General features: G+C 42.9%; 1 protein-coding gene across 3 annotated transcripts in view; it reads right to left on the bottom strand.

Moving 5' to 3' along the window:
- Positions 1–17,193, bottom strand: part of CUL2 (cullin 2) — a 156,428-nt gene that overhangs the window by 84,322 nt on the left and 54,913 nt on the right. For all 3 annotated transcript variants that reach the window (XM_080643535.1, XM_080643534.1, XM_080643536.1), the window contains exon 6: positions 15,553–15,635. In XM_080643535.1, the coding sequence (XP_080499661.1) occupies positions 15,553–15,635 (83 nt within the window). The remainder of the gene's footprint in view (positions 1–15,552; positions 15,636–17,193) is intronic.

Genomic DNA, 17,193 nt, shown 5'->3' on the forward strand with positions numbered 1-17,193 from the left:
GAAGACAGAAAGGCGACTCTGGGTTGGAGCAAAGGCAGAAAGGCGACTCCAGGCCGGAGCGAAGGCGGTGCCGGCAGCCAGGGGAAGGAAGGCCCATTCTTGCACCAATCTTCGTGCAGCAGGCCTCTGGTATTTAAATAAATAATGACCAAAAACTTTCCTAACCTGATGAAGGAAATAGACATGCAAGTCCAGAAAGCACAGACATTCCCAAACAAGCTGAACCCAAAGAGACCCACACCAAGACACATCACAATTAAAATGCCAAATCTTAAAGACAGAGAGAGAATTTTCAAAGCAGCAAGAGAAAAGCAGTTAGTTGTCTACAAGGGAGCTACGATAAGACTGTAAGTAGATTTCTAAACAGAAACTTTTCAGGCCAGAAGGAACTGGCAGTAAATTCAAAGTAATGAAAGGAAAGGACCTCCAACCAAAACTATTCTACCCAGCAAGGCTATAATCCTATCTAATAAAAAGGGAATATGCTAATTGACCATCACTCCATCACAAAGATGGCTGCACCCACAGCTGAGGCCAAGTTCCCTTAAGGAGCCTTAACAAGCAATCAGAAGGGACCTGAGGCCACACCCTCCCCTGCCTGCATGGGGCTTGACAGGGGACCTCAGGCTGCGCCCCCTACCCGGTGGGGTTTGACAGGAGACCTCAGGCTGTGCCACCGACCTGGCAGGGCTTGACAGGGGACCTCAGGCCGAGCCTCCTGCCTTGGCACCAGGGTAGGGGACCTCAGGCCACGCCCCCCACCCAGCAGGGGACCTCAGGCCTCGCCCCCTGCCCCAGTGCCAGGCCAGGGACCTCAGGCCACAACCCCCGCCCCAGAGCCAGGCCATAGGACCTGAGGCCAAACCCCCTGCCTGGCGGGGCTTGACGGGGGACCTCAAGGTGCGCTCCCCGTCCTGGTGCTGGGCTAGGGGACCTCAGGCTGGGCCCCCCACCAGGTGGGGCTTGACAGGGGACTTCAGGCCGTGCCCCCACTCAGGCACCAGGCCAGGGGACCTCAGGCCGCACCCCCTGCCCCAGCACTGGGCCAGGGGACCTGCGGCTGCGCCCCCCCTGCCTGGCGGCGCTTGACAGGGACCTCAGGCCATGCTCCCCACCCAGTGGGGCTTGAGGGGGGACCTCAAGGTCCACCCCCAGCGCTAGATTGGGGGAATTCAGACCGCGCCCCCCCACCCAGTGGGGCTTGACAGGGAACTTGAGGCTGCGCCACCCTCCCAGTGCCAGGCCGGGGGACCTGAGGCTGCGCCCCCCTGCCTGGCAGGGCTTGACAGGGGACCTCAGGCCATCCCCCACCTGGCAGGGCTTGACGGGGAACTTCAAGGCACGCCCCTCACCCCATCTGGGGGACCTCAGGCCTCGCCCCCGTCCTGGCTCCGAGCCAGGGGACCCGAGGCTATGCCCCCTGCCTGGCGGGGCTTGACAAGGGTGGGACTGGCCGGGTCTGGATCTAGCCCAATGCGGGGGGCGGCTGGGTCTGGGTCTCACGCGATTTTGAGACACATGTGGGTGCGCAGGGACTTGACTCTGGGTCCCATGGTGTGCCCCAGACTCTGACAGGAGGAAGGTTTTCATATACATTTTACTAATTTTCTTTCATCTCTGACACTTCTAGTATAGAGAAAGGGCAAATAGGAATATTCAATTATTTCCTCTAATTAATCCCCTTTTAATGTGCACAAATTTGGGGGAAAAAAAGCTAAAGATGTATATCACCACCAACCAGTATTATAAGAAATGTTAGCGAAGTCTTTTAAGAAGTGGGGGGCGGTATGGGGGGAATAAAGACATAAATATCAATAAAATGGCAATAACTATGTACCTCCAACCAAAGACATAAGTGCCTGAATGGGTAAGAAAACAAGATGCTTACATATGTTGTCTGTAAGAGATTCAACTTCAGATCTAAAGACATACACAGACAAAGTAAATGGATGGAAAAAGGTATTTCATGCAAATGGAAGCAAAAAGGATGGGGTAGCAATACTTATATCAGACAAAATAGACTTTAAAACAATGGCTATAACAAGAGTTAAAAAAGGACAGTTCATAATGGATACACCCCTTATAAAAATTTATGTATCCAACAGAGGAGCATCTAAATATATGAAGCAAATATTGAAGTACATAAAGGGAGAGACTGACAGTACTACAGTCATAATAGGGGACTTTAACACCCTATTGTCATTACTAGAAAGAATTTCCAAACATAAAATCAACAATGAAAAAGTGCCTTTAAATGACACATTAGACAAGATTGATTCAATTGATATTTTTAAAGTACTTCACCCCCAAAGTAGCAGAAGATATAGCCATTGTTTTAAAGTCTATTTTAAAATTTTTTTCTTGTTATAGCCTTTTAAAGTCTATTTAAAATTTTTTTAATTGTATTTATTGATTTTTAGAGAGAGAGAGAGAAACAGTGATTTGTTATTCCACTTATTTATGCATTCATTGGTTGATTCTTTTAAGTGCCCTGACGGGGATCAAACCTGGAACCTTGGTATATCGAGACAATGCTCTAACCAACTAAGCTACCCGGCCAGGGTAGAATATACATTCTTTTCAAGTACACATGGAACCAGATTATTTACAATAGCCGAGATATGGAAGCAACCTAAGTGCCCATCAATGGATGACTGAATAAGAAGTTGTGGTAGGAGCCCTAACTGGTTTGGATCAGTGGATAGAGCGTCGGCCTGCAAAATGAAGGGTTCCAGGTTCGATTCTGGTCAAGGGCGTGTACCTTGGTTGCAGGGACATCCCCAGTGGGGGGTGTGCAGAAGGCAGCTGATCAATGTTTCTCTCTCATCAATGTTTCTAACTATCCCTCTCCCTTCCTCTCTCTGAAAAATCAATAAAATATGTTTCAAAAAAAAAGTTGTGGTAGGAAATATTACTTGGCCATAAAAAAGAAGGAAATCTTAAAATTTGAAACAATATGGATGGACCTAGAAAGGTATTTATGCTAAGTGAGATAACTAAGACAAAAAAAGAAAATACCATATGATTTCACATACATGTGGAATCTAAAGAACAAAATAAACTAACAAAACAGAAACAGAATCATAGACACAGAGAATAAACTGATGATTGCCAGATGGAAGGGGGTTAGGGGGCTAAGTGAAAAAGGGCAGGAATTCAGAAACTTGACTTGAAGTGGTGAACACACAATAAAATACAGTGTACAGATGGTACATGGTAGAATTGTGCACCTGAAACCTGTATAATTTTGTTAACCTGTGTTACCCCAATAAATTCAATAAAAAGGAAAAACAGGGGAGGAAGGTATTAAGTACTACAAATTGACAATTACAAAGCAATCACAGGTATCTTAAGTACAGTTAAAGGAAAACAGTCAATAACATTATAATAATTATGTATGATGCCAGGTAGGTAGCAGACTTATCAGAGGATCACTTCGTAAATCATCTACACTATTCAGAAAGATGCAAATGGACCATCACTTCACGACACCCACCAGCCAATCTGGAGTATGCAAATTAACCTGAAAAAGATGGTGGCTTAATTTGCATACGCCCACCAGCCAATCAGGAATGAGTATGCAAATTGACCCAACCAAGATGGCTGCGGCCACAGAAAGAGCAGGAGGCTTGGGTTTCCCTGGCAATTGAGGAAGCCAAGCTTTCTGCCTGCCCTGGCTTGCCTTGGCCTCCACTTAAGGCTACAAAGTTTCAATTATAGAAGATGAATAAATCCCAACAAAAATGGCTGCAGCCACGGAGTGAACAGGAGGCTTGGGTTTCCCCGGTGATGGAGGAAGCCAAGCTTTCTGCATACCCTGGCCAGCCCAGGCCTCCACTCAAGGCTACAAAGTTTCAATTATAGAAGATAAATAAATCCCAACAAAAATGGCTGCAGCCACGGAGTGAGCAGGAGGCTTGGCTCCACTCAAGGCTACAAAGTTTCAATTATAGAAGATAAATAAATCCCAGATACCAGGGCCTCCGCTTGGGCTGCCGGGGGGCGTGGCCAGCCTGCAAACCACCACAGGCCCCTCACCCAGGCTGCCCCCCGACCCAAGGGAACCCCTACCCTGATCCGGGACACCCTTCAGGGTAAACCAGCTGGCCCCACCCATGCACCAGGCCTCTATCCTATCTAATCCTCCTATCTAATAAAAGAATAATATGCAAATTGACCATCACTCCAACACACAAGATGGCTGCCCCATGTGGTCAAAGATGACTGACCCCATGTGGACACAAGATGGCTGCCACAAGGTGGCCAGCAGGGGAGGGCAGTTGTGGGCAATCAGGCCAGCAGAGGAGGGCAGTTGGGAGGGACCAGGCCTGCAAGGGAGGGCAGTTGGGGGTGACCAGGACAGCAAAGGAGGGAAGTTGGGGGCGACCGGGCCTGCAGGGAAGGCAGGTGCGGGGGACCCAGGCCTGCAGGGGAGGACATTTAGGGGTGACCAGGCCTGCAGGGGAGGGCAGTTAGGGGCAAACAGGCTGGCAGGGGAGCAGTTAGGCATCAATCAGGCTGGCAGGAGAGTGGTTAGGGGGTGATCAGGCTGGCAGGCAGAAGTGGTTAGGGGCAATCAGGAAGGCAGGCATGCAAGCAGTTGGGAGCCAGCAGTCCTGAATTGTGAGAGGGGTCCCAGATTGGAGAGGGTGCAGGCTGGGCTGAGGGACACACAACCCCCACCCACGTGCACGAATTTCGTGCACCGGGCCTCTAGTTCTTCTATAAATCTAAAGTTACTTCAAATAGAAAATGACTTTCCAACAATTTTGAAAAAATAATTCACAAGAAGAAGAAATATGAATTTAAGAAGAAATATGAATTTGCGTAGTCTTAACACTATAGAAAAACCTGCAACAGTGTTAAAGATACTATTTTTTTAATCTTCTTACAAAGAAACCGTAGATCCAGATGGTTTTGAAGAGAATTTTACTAAACATAAAAAAAATTATCAAATTTCATACAAACTCTTTTATTTAAAAGAAAAAGAGAAAATATGCCCTAATACAGCCTATAATGATAAGCCTGATACCAAAAACATTATGAGAAAGAATAACAACACCCATCCACTCATAACTAGAGATGCATAATTATAAAGAAAATATTTGCAAATCAAATTCAACAGCGGGTAAAAATTATAATAGACAAAGACCAACCAGACTCAGGAGAAGAAGCCTGATACTAAGGACAAGAAACCTGAAGCCAAGAAGGCTGATGCTGGCGGCAAGGTTAAGGCGCCTAAGAAGGGGAAGCCCCACTGCAGCTGAAACCCCGTCCTCGTCAGAGGAATTGGCAGATATTCCCGGTCGGCTATGTATTCCTAAAAGGCCATGTACAAGAGGAAGCATTCATCAGCTAAATCCAGGATTGAAAAGAAAAAGGAGAAAGTTCTTGCTACTGTCACAAAACCAGTTGGTGACGACAAGAATGGTGGTACCCACGTGGTTAAACTCTGCAAAAGACTTTATTCTCTAAGTCTGGTGGAGCTCTTTCCACAAAGAAGTTATAGGTACAATAAAAAAAAAATATATATATATATATATATATATATTTCCTTGCCCTAACCGGTGTGGCTCAATGGATAGAGCACCGGCCTGCGGACTGAAGGCTCCCAGGTTCGATTCCAGTCAAGGGCATGTACCTTGGTTGCGGGCACATCCCCAGTGGGAGGTGTGCAGGAGGCAGCTGATTGATGTTTCTAACTCTCTCTCCCTCTCCCTTCCTCTCTGTAAAAAATCAATAAAATGTATTTAAAATATATATATATATTTCCTTGTTAGAAGCAATGGCATGAGATACAACTTGAGCAAACTATTTTTAATAATATAAGTGTAAGACCACAGACCTAAGGACCAAAATTACCTAAGTCCTAGTTATTCTGCCATGTATTAGTTATGTGACATCAGTAAGTTGATCACACGCTAGGCTCATTTTCCCCATCTACACTAATAAAAGAAAAACATGCAAATTACCGTTACTCCGCTATGCTACCAGCCAATCAGAGTGGGTATGCAAATTAACCTGAAAACATGGCGGCAGCCCCACCACCCCTGCCGCTCCAGATCTGTGGGGGTTGGACAAGTTGGGCGCCAGCGCCTGAGGCTGGCTGCAGCCCGGGAGACGAAGAAACTGCCTGCCCTGTGATCCCAGGCCGCAGCCAGCAGCAGAAGCCTTACGTCCGCCTGCCCCATGTCCTGGGGGAGACAGAGAAACCAGGCCCCAGCGCCTGAGGCTGGCTGCAGCCCAGGAGACGAAGAAGACGCCTACCCCCTGATCCCAGGCTGCAGACAGCAACAGAAGCCTCACGTCCGCCTGCCCCATGTCCTGGGGGAGACGGAGAAACCGGGCCCCAGGGCCAGAGGCTGGGTGCGGCCGGTGAGACGAAGAAGCCGCCTGCCCCATGATCCCAGGCCACAGCCAGCTGGAGAAGTCGCCCACACTGCATCCCAGGGATGTGGGAGAAGCCGCCTGCCTGCGGTCCAGGCGCCAGCACCTGTGGCTGGCTATAGCCTGGTAGACGAGGAGCCGCCTACCCCGCAGTCCCGGGCACAGTACCTGCGGCTGGCTGTGGCCCGGGAGACGGAGAAGCTGCCCACCCCGCGGTCCCAGACACCAGCACTTGCGGCTGCAGCTCAGGCAAAGCCACCTGCCCACCATCCCCTGCGGCTGCAGCCGGCCTGGGCGCCTATGGCTGACCAGAGGGAGGGAAGCCCGGATGGGATCCCGGGTGTCTGTGGTCAGCTGGAGGAGGGAATCCTGGGTCATGGATGCGGGGGCGAGGCAGAGGTGGTTAGGGGCAATCAAGCCAGCAGGGGAGCAGTTAGGGACAATCAGGCTGGCAGGCATAAGAAGTTAGGGGCAATCAGGCAGGCAGGCGAGCGGTTAGTAGCCAGCAGTTCTGGATTGTGAGAGGGATGTCTGACTGCTGGTTATCCCCTGAGGGGTCCCAGATTGGAAAGGGTGCAGGCTGGGTGGAGGGACACCCTTCCCGCCCCCCGCCCTACCGCGTGCACGAATTTTGTGTACCGGGCCACTAGTTTATAAAATAAGTCTATGATAATATTTACCATCATATGTTGTTATAGGGATCAGAGAATATTACAAATGGGAAGTATCTACCAGTCATTCATCCATGTAATGCAAGTTCTGGTATCAAGCAATTTCAGCTCAAATGACAATGGATAAATAGATGTTAAACCAAATTGTAAGTTTAAAAGCATGGAGTCTCTGCCCTAGCCAGTTTGGCTCAGTGGACAGAGCATCTGCCTCCAGACTTGAAGGGTCCTGAATTCAATTCCGGTCAAGGGCACGTACCTCAGTTGCAGGCTCCTCCGGGCCTGGGCCCCACTCAGGGCTCGTGAAGGAGGCAACCAATTGATATATTTCTCTCACATCGATATTTCTGTCTTTCCCTCTCTCTTCCAATAAGGATAAGTAAATCCTTACTGTAAAAATAAATAAATAAATAATATAAATAAATAAAAGCATGGAGTCTCTTTCCTTAGCTATTTCAAATTCAATACATCATTTCTCCTTGTTGAAGTTCAATTTACTTACTTATAAATAACATTTGCCCTGCTTCCTTAAGATCAAATAAAGAATTATGTGTGAAAAGATCAGAATACTCTAGACATTGTAAAACTAAAATGCATTAAGCTAAAGAATTAGAGCTAGGAGTTGAGGAAATATTCTATGGACTAAAAAAATAGGCCTAATGGATTTAGAGTTAGAAAACCCAGATTTGAATTGTTGGAATTAAGAAGATGGGGAATACTAGTAGAGTTAAGTCAGTATTGTTTAGAGCACCACCATTCATTTATTTATTTGTAAAATAATATCAACCTCCTAGGCATGTGAGGATTATATGGGATAATGCATGTAAAGCTCTTAGAAAAATTCTTGGAACATAGTTCCCTGATGTAATTTTTATTATTATTATTAAGCCTTAAATTTCCTTAGCTGTAAAATGTGGGATAATGCCGATATACTGGACTGGACTAACAGAATGAGAAATAAATAGAATATTAGTAAAGCATGTCAAACAATACTTTAATGGAAGCTGATTATAATAACAACAAAACTAAGTCAGCTTGGTCTGACAACTCTTACCATATTATCTCTGTCTTTTCCAAAATTAATGTACTATATAGTTCTGTTATTTTTCTTATAGATGTTTTTTTAATTCAGACAGGTCAGGAGAGAGAGAAACATCAATGATAAGACAGAATTATCAACAGGCTACCTACTGCACATTCCCTACTGGGGATTGAGCCAGCAACCCAGACATGTATCCTGACCAGCAATCAACCTGCGACCTCCTGGTTAACAGGTCAATGCTCAACCACTGAGCCACACCAGCCAAGCTAGATTTTCTTTAATTTTTCATCAAATTAATTTCTCAATGAAAAAAATAGCGGTGGAATAAGTGGATGATGCAGACACACTCCCAGGAACAAACTGAAATTACTACTAAAATACTGAAAGACTTCCTGAATAATCAACAGAAGACTCGCTGGAGAGAAAACTGATACCTGAGGACCGAAAAGTGGAGACCGCATAGAGACTGGTAGGAGGGGCAGAGTCACAAAAGGGCTGGCTGGGCAACCACAGACAGCAACTGAAGTTCCAGAGATATCTTAGCTGTGGGGGTGTTGCTATTGAGAACTGTTGGATCTAATCCCCACGCTGGACCCCAGCAAAGCGCACCAGAACTGAGGTTACTCACATAAAAGCTGGCTGTGAAAAGCAGCAGGGTTGATATCTGCCAGGGAGACAGCTGGAAATTAAGGCAACCTCATAAAGGTACAAAGCACAAAATTCCTTGTGGACCCACCCACCTTGTGCTCCGGTAGAGGGAGGGCAGAGTGGACTGGAGCTATGTGAGCAGAAACAGGATTGGGGACTTAGAGGTTAGAGCTCAAAAGGCAGATACCCCCAGTTTCCTGTGCTGAGTCATTCCCTCATGCAGTCGAGGTCATCTTTCCCAGACAGACATTGGCTATACAGGAGACCTTGCCTGGAGGGAAGATAGTTGAGCCATCCTATTGGAAAACACCTTACACCATGCTGCTGAGTTCCTAAGGCCACGTAAGTAACTAAAAATACCAATTAACCTCCAGGCAGGAGCAACTGCCCCACCCTGTTGAAAAAAAACTCTTGCCACATCTGAGGACAATTCAAATTGGAATCCTATCAATCTGTAGGCAGAGACAGTCTCTGGAGGCTTTGAGTCTTTACCTAATTAGTCAGAAACAGTGTTTGACACTGTCCAGCAATAGAGATTGAGAGGCATAGAAGATTTACCTAATACATAGCCACAAACCCAGTCAGCCAAAATGAGGAGACAAAGAAACAACCCCCAAATGAAAGAACAAGAGCATTCTCCAGAAGAGATAAATGAAACAAAGATAAGAAATTTATCTGACACAGAATGTAGAGTAATGATGGTAAAGATGCTCAACAGCATGAGAAAAGATAGAGTAACTAAGAAAACAGAAATAAAGAATGACATAGCACAAATAAAGATCACATTGGAAGGAATACACAGCAGATTAGGGGAAGTTGAGGAACGAATCACTGGATTAGAAGACAGGGTTGAAAAAAATCACTCATTCAGAGAACAAAAAAAAAAAATTAAAAAACAGGACAGCTTAAGGGAGCTGTGGGACAATGTGAAACGTAACAGTATTAGAATAGCAGGAGTGCCAGTAAAGGCAGAAAGGGAGAAAAGGATAAAGAAGGTGTTTGAAGAAATAATGGCAGAAAACGTCCCTACCCTGAAAAAGAAAAAGTCACACAAGTCCAGGAGGTACGAAGAACCCTAAGCAAGAAGAACCCAACCAGGCCCACGCCCATACACATCATAATTAAAATACCAATAATTAAAGAAAAAGAGAGAATCTTAAAGGCAGCAAGAGAAAAGCAAACTGTTACCTACAAAGGAGCTCCCATAAGGCTGTAGGCTGATTTCTCATCACAAATTCTACAGGCCAGAAGGGAATGGCATGAACTACTCAATGTAATGGAAGGCAAGGATCTAAAACCAAGATTACTATATCCAGCAAGGCTATCATTCAAAACAGACGTCCAAATAAAGAGCTTCCAGGAAAAAAAAAAGGCTGAAGAAGTACATCACCACCAAGCTAGTATTACGAGAAATGCTAAAGTGATTGCTATAATGAGAAGAAGAAAAAGAGAGAGAAACCTAGGCATACAGAAGTAAAATGGCAATAGGTATCTATCAATTGTAACCATATCTGTAAATAAACACTCCAATGAAAAGGCATAGGGTAGCTGAATAAATACAAAACATGACCCAACTATGTGCTGTCTACAAGAGACCCACCTCAGAACAAGACACACACAGGATGAGAGTGAAGGGATGGGAAAAAAATTTGCCATGCAAATGGAAAAGAAAAAAAAGCTGGAGTAGCAATACTCATATCTGACAAAATAGACTTTTAAATGAAGGCCATCACAAGAGGTAACAAAGGTCACTAATAATACTAAAGGGATCAATCCAAAAAGATTATATAACCCTTGTAAATATATATGCACCCAATACAGAAGCAACTAAATATATTTTAAAAACTTCTAGAGAAATTTAATGGAGAGATCAACAACAATACAGTCATAATAGGTGACTTTAACACCCCAGTGACTTTACTGGATGGGTCCTCCAGACAAAAACTTAGTAAGGAAAGTACATCCAAAATTCTGCTTTGAGATATAGTTCCAGAGACCTTAACAAAAGAATAGTTCATTCTGTTTGTATTGTAATTCCAGTACTAAACTGAACAGTTCCGTTAAGACACACACATTTCACGAATACCTGTAGTATTCCTTACTGTCAGCAACCATATAAACGTAAATGTTGTCCACTTATCTTTTTTTTTTTTTTTTTTTTTTTTTTTTTTTAGAGAAAGGGAGGGACCCCGTTTATTAACACTAGTGGACTCCGGGAATAATTTCCAAATCAGAGTCTGCTGTCCACTTATCTTGACACCAGCTGCAAATTTTCATTTGTACCACTGACTATATGGGTGAAGTAAAATATATAAACATACAAAAAAAACCAAAAACTTAACAAGGAAACAGTGATTCTAAAGGACACACTGAATCAGATGGATTTAAATGACATTTATAGAACATTTTACCCCAAAGATGCAGTATATAAATTCTTCTCTAGTGCACATGGATCATACACAAAGATAGACCACATGTTAGGACACAAAACAAGTCTCTACAAAACAAGTCTCTACAAACTAAAAATGGAACTCAAGAAGATTGAAATCATATAAAGCATCTACTCAGATCACAGTGGAATGAAATTAGAAATCAACTACAGTGAAAACACCCAAAAACATTCAAACACATGGAGGCTAAATAGCATGTTATTAAACAACTAGAGGCCCAGAGCACGAAATTCGTGCACTGGGGGTTGGGGGCGTTTCTCAGCCCAGCCTGCCCCCTTTCACAGTCCAGGACTCCTCAGGGATGTCCTACTGACGGCTTAAGCCCGCTCCCCCCAAAACACTAGAGACTCCACCAAAACACTACCAGAGTTAATAAATGAATTTGGCAATGTAGCAGGATACAAAATGAACACACAAATACCGATGGCTTTTTTATACCAATAATGAATTCTCAGAAAGAGAAACTAAAGAAACAATCCCATTTAACATTGCAACAAAAAAATTAAGATACTTAGGGATAAACTTAACCAAGGAGGCAAAAGACGTGTACTTAGCCAAAACCGGTTTGGCTCAGTGGATAGAGCGTCAGCCTGTGGACTGAAAGGTCCCAGGTTCGATTCCGGTCAAGGGCATGTAACTTGGTTGCGGGCACATCCCCAGTGGGAGGTGTGCAAGAGGCAGCTGATCGATGTTTCTCTCTCATCGATGTTTCTGACTATCTGTTCCTCTTCCTTCCTCTCTGTAAAAAATCAATAAAATATATTTAAAAAAAAAAAAAAAAAGACGTGTACTTAGAAAACTGCAGGATGTTGAAAAAAGAGATGGAGGAAGATATAAACAAGTGGAAGAATATACCGAGTTCATGGATTGGTAGAATCAACATCAGTAAAATGTCCATACTACCCAAGGCAATCTACAGATTCAATGCAATCCCTATTACAATAACAACAGCATATTTCACAGATCTAGAACAAATATTCCAAAGTTTATATGGAATCAAAAAAAGACCCTGAATAGCTGTAGCAATATTGAGAAAGAAAAACAAAGTTGGAGGAATCATAAGACCAGATTTCAAGTTATACTACAAAACCACCGTAATCAAATCATCCTGGCACTGGCAAAAGAACAGGCATATAGATCAATGGAAAAGAACAGAGAACCCAGAAATCGACACAAGCCATTATGCTCAATAAATGGTGGTGAAAAAATTGGACAGATACATGCAAAAAAAAAAGAAATTAGACCACCAACCTACACCATACACAAAAATAAACTCAAAATGGATAAAGGATTTAAATATAAGACGGGAAACCATAAAAATCTTAAGAGGAATCCACAGGCAGCAAAATTTCAGATATATGCCGAAGCAATATCTTCACTGATACAGCTCCTAGGGCAATGGAAACTAAAGAGAAAATAAACAAATGGGACTACATCAAAATAAGAAGCTTCTGCACAGCAAAAGAAACCATCAACAAAACAACAAGAAAGCCCACTGCATGGGGGAACATATTTGCCAATGTTATCACCGATAAGGGTTTAATCTCCAACATTTACAGGGAACTGAACAAAAGGAAGATAAACAATCCAATCAAAAAATGGGCAACAGATCTAAATAGATACTTTTCGAAAGATGACATACAGAAGGCCAAGAGACATATGAAAACATGCTCAAAGTCACTAATCTTCAGAGAGATGCAAATCAAAACAACAATGCAGTACAATCTCACACCTGTCAGAATGGCTATTATCAACAAATCAACAAAGGACAAGTGCTGGCGAGGATGTGGAGAAAAAGGAACCCTCGTGCACTGCTGGTGGGAATGCAGACTGGTGCAGCCACTGTGGAGAACAGTATGGCGTTTCCTCAAAAAGCTAAAAATGGAACTCCCATTTGACCCAGTAACCCCACTTCTAGGAATATATCCCAGGAAATCAGAAACACCAATCAGAAAGGATATATGCACCCCTATGTTCATAGCAGCACAATTTACAATAGCTAAGATTTGGAAACAGCCTAAGTGTCCATCAGCAGATGAGTGGATTAAAAAACTGTGGGTCATCTACACAATGGAATACTATGCTGCTGTAAAAAAAAAAAGGGAATTCACCATTTGTAACAGCATGGATGAACCTGGAGAGCATTATGCTAAGTGAAATCAGTCAGAGAAAGATAAATATCACATGATCTCACTCATTTGTGGAATATAATGAACAACATAAACTGATGAACAAAAACAGATCCAGAGACAGAAAAGCATTGATCAGACCGTCAAACCTCAGAACCTACCTCAGAAGGAAGGTAGGGGAGGGTGGGGTGAGGGAGAGATCAACAAAAGGACTTGTTTGCATGCATATAAGCCTAACCAATGGACATAGACACCAGGGGCGGTGAGGGCATGAGCAGAGGGTTAGGGGGACACAGGGGGGTGAGGGAGGGGGTGGTAAGGACACATATGTAATGCCTTAATCAATAAAAATTTTAAAAAAAGGAAACTAAGGAGAAAATAAACAAATGCTACTATTTACTTAGTATTTGGTATTAACATTAAATTTTAAAATATTGTCTTATTCTCTATTGTGGCTTGCTTTTTATTAACCCCTTATTTCTTACTAGGAGCCCCTCACATGAAAAACTCTACATTTGGGTCCTCTTAAAGAAAGCAGATTCACTAGAAAGCAATATAAACAAAACAAACAAAATAGAAACAGACTCATAGATACAGAGAACAGACTGATGGTTGCCAGAGTGGAAGGGGTTTGGGGGATTGATGAAAAAGATGAAGGGATTAAGAAGTACAGATTGGCTGTTACAAAGTAGTCACAGGCATGTAAAGTACAGCATAGGGAATCCTATATAATAAAAGCCTAATATGCAAATCGACCAAACAGTGGAATGACTGGTCACTATAACACGCACTGACCACCAGGGGGCAAACGCTCTACACAGCTCTCCCCAGACCACAGGCCCCAGGCCAGCCAAGTGGGGGCTAACTGGCGAGCAGGTAGGGCTGGCTGGTGAGCGGGCCGGCACTGCCCAATTGCCCCACCGGTCACCTCCTGCTGAGGGAGGTGACCAGTGGCAGCGGCAGGGGGCAGGGCTGGCAAGTGGGCGGCGCCAGGCTGGCCAATGTGGGCGCCAGTGGGGGACCCTGATCGCCCTGCTGGTCACCCCACAGATCGGCCCTGATCGCCAGGCAGGCCTAGGGACCTTACCCATGCATGAATTTTGTGCATCGGGCCATTAGTATAGCCAGTAATAACTATGTATGGTGCCAGGTGGGTACTGGAAATATCGGGGGGACCTCTGTAAAAAATATATGCTTATGCATAGACCTGAAACTAATACAAAATAATAGACTATAAACTGTAATTCAATAAGAAAACAAAATTTTAAAAATTAAAAAAATAAGAAAGAAATAAAAAAGAAAGAAAATTCCGATAGAGTGGTCATTATCACACTGCAATTCACTAGTCTAAGTAATTCCTATAAACATTAGTTCCAGTAACCTGAAATTGCATAACTGACTTTTAATGCTTTTGCTTCTCCAAAGCTGATTTAGTTCTTCTGACTTCCAAAGATTAGTAAAAATATTTTAAGCCAGAGCTGACCCAAGGATATTCTATTCTGAACTCCATAGGAAAACTTGCTTTGTCTCAACCTCGATTCACATAGCAATTAGGTAAAGAGTCAATCACTCTGGGCCATGAGTAGAATGGGAAGCTATTTCCCATAAATCTGCCAGACAGTAACAGGCATATTACTGGTTTAACACTGAGGCTAAGAGATAAGGAACTAACTAGAATAATCTGCTTTCTTGAATAGGTTATCCACATCAGGCTTTAAACTGAAATAATATGTTCAAACAACTCAGCACTCCCTATAAAGTCCAAGAGGTTTCAGAACTGAAAAACAGTAAGGGACTTACTTCCCTCAGGGACTTATTTATTTACTAAGCGTGTTTAAGCTGTAAGTATAGACCAGTGGTCGGCAAAGTGAGGCTCGCGAGCCACGGTTTGACACTTGTTGACTAATGAGTTTGCCGACTACTGACCTAGACTCTAATTACAGGTTGTTGTTGTTCCTTGTGATTAAGCCCCTATCCCAGTAGTCAGCAAACTCATTCATCAACAGAGCGGCAAACCGCGGCTCACAAGCCGCAGTTTGTCGACCACTGGTATAGACCAAAGACTTGCCCCCAAAATTAACAACAATTTTTAAACATTGGCATTAAGATGGAAAATAAGGCTCATTACAATAAAATGAGACCTATGTCTGGTCGATAGCCAAGCAACTATTAAACAATATCAAACAGCAAATTAGAACTGACTCAAGAAGGTAAATGTCAGAACTCACTTTTTGATTTCTCGGAGCAGCATTCGGATGAGGATGGTCTGAAGCGGTTCAACCATTAATTTCTTCCACATATCCAATGCTAGCTGCCAGAAAAAATAAAAACCATCAAAGGCTGAATTACTTAGTATTTCTTTATAACATTTGTTTAAGACTTTTAAAAAATATCCAGCAAAAGAAGTATCTAAAACTAGTATTTCAAAATTCAAAAGAAAATTAAATAACCATAAGGAAAATTAATGTCTAATTTTAAATGACATATCAGACTTGTACAAAGAACAGAATAAACGTTTTTTAGATTAGCTGAAGTTTTACAGAAATAATTGATTTTTATAAAACCTTATTTGATTATTAAATGCTCAGTATTATGGAGGGGCTATAGATGCCAAGATTGTAAAAACCAAAGGAGTTACATTGAATAAAATAATGTAATTTGGCTATTAGCTAATTTTTTAAATTATAAAGCCTCTCATACAAACATAAAAGGATGTCAACTTAAAGGACAGTAAAATAAAATAAACCTGTATTTACCACCCAGTTTATGAAATATGACTTCACCATTATCATTGCCCCAAATGTACTCCTACTTCCCCCTCAGACGTTTTTGCTATCCTGAATCTTGTGTTAAATCATTCCCTTGCTTACAATTGGACCAAATGTGTAAGTGTCCCCATATAATATTTTTGAAGTTGACCATTTCTGACCTTGCTAATGAAATCACACTGTATACTTTTATGTATGGTTTTTAAAATTTTTAACTGTTACTGAAATCCATCTAAATTGAAAGATACAGCTATATAGTTCAATCATTGACACTGCTACATAGTATCCTATTGTATAAATACACAATGATTTATTTTTCCTTTTTACTGCTCATGACATATGTTTGTGATTCCAGTTTTGCTATTTGAGAAAAATGCTGCTATTCTTGTATATATCTTCTGGTGGACATAAGCAAAAAGTTCTCGGATATACACCTATGATTGGAGATGCTGCGCTATAGGGTTAGGGACATATACAGCTTTACTAAGTCAAGCCAAATGGTTTTCCAATATATACTCACACTAGAGGCCCAGTGCACGAAATTCGTGCAAAAGGAGGCCTTCCTTCCCCTGGCTGCCGGCACTGGCTTCCCTCCAGCACCCGGAACCCGGGCTTCCCTCCAGCAGCCGGCAGGCACCCCGGGCACCCAGGACCCGGGCTTCCCTCACAGCCCCGGCTTCATGCAGAAGGTCGTCTGGTCTAATTAGCATATTACGCTTTTATTATTATAGAAGAAGATAAGCAATGAATGACAGTTCCCATTAGTTAACATCCTTGGCAACAAGTATGACTGCCAGACTTTAAACTTTGCCAATCTGATGGATGTAAAATGGCTTCTCCTTGTAATTTTAAATGGTCTTTTCTCAAATGAAACTGGGTATCACTTTATATGTTTATGGTGCATATCAGTTTTTTTCTTGTGCAATTCACCTCTTGCCCATTATCTCATTAATGTTTGTCTCATTCTTAATGAAACCTAGGAGTTCTTTATATATTATAGAAATTAATCCCTTGACAGTTTTACCTATTATAGTTTGTCATAGTTTGTGACTTGACTTTTTAATTTCTTTAGTTTTTTAGTAAAAATATATTATAATGTAC

This window comes from Plecotus auritus, assembly GCF_963455305.1.
Source record: "Plecotus auritus genome assembly, chromosome: 1".
In the NCBI taxonomy this organism is placed as follows: domain Eukaryota; kingdom Metazoa; phylum Chordata; class Mammalia; order Chiroptera; family Vespertilionidae; genus Plecotus; species Plecotus auritus.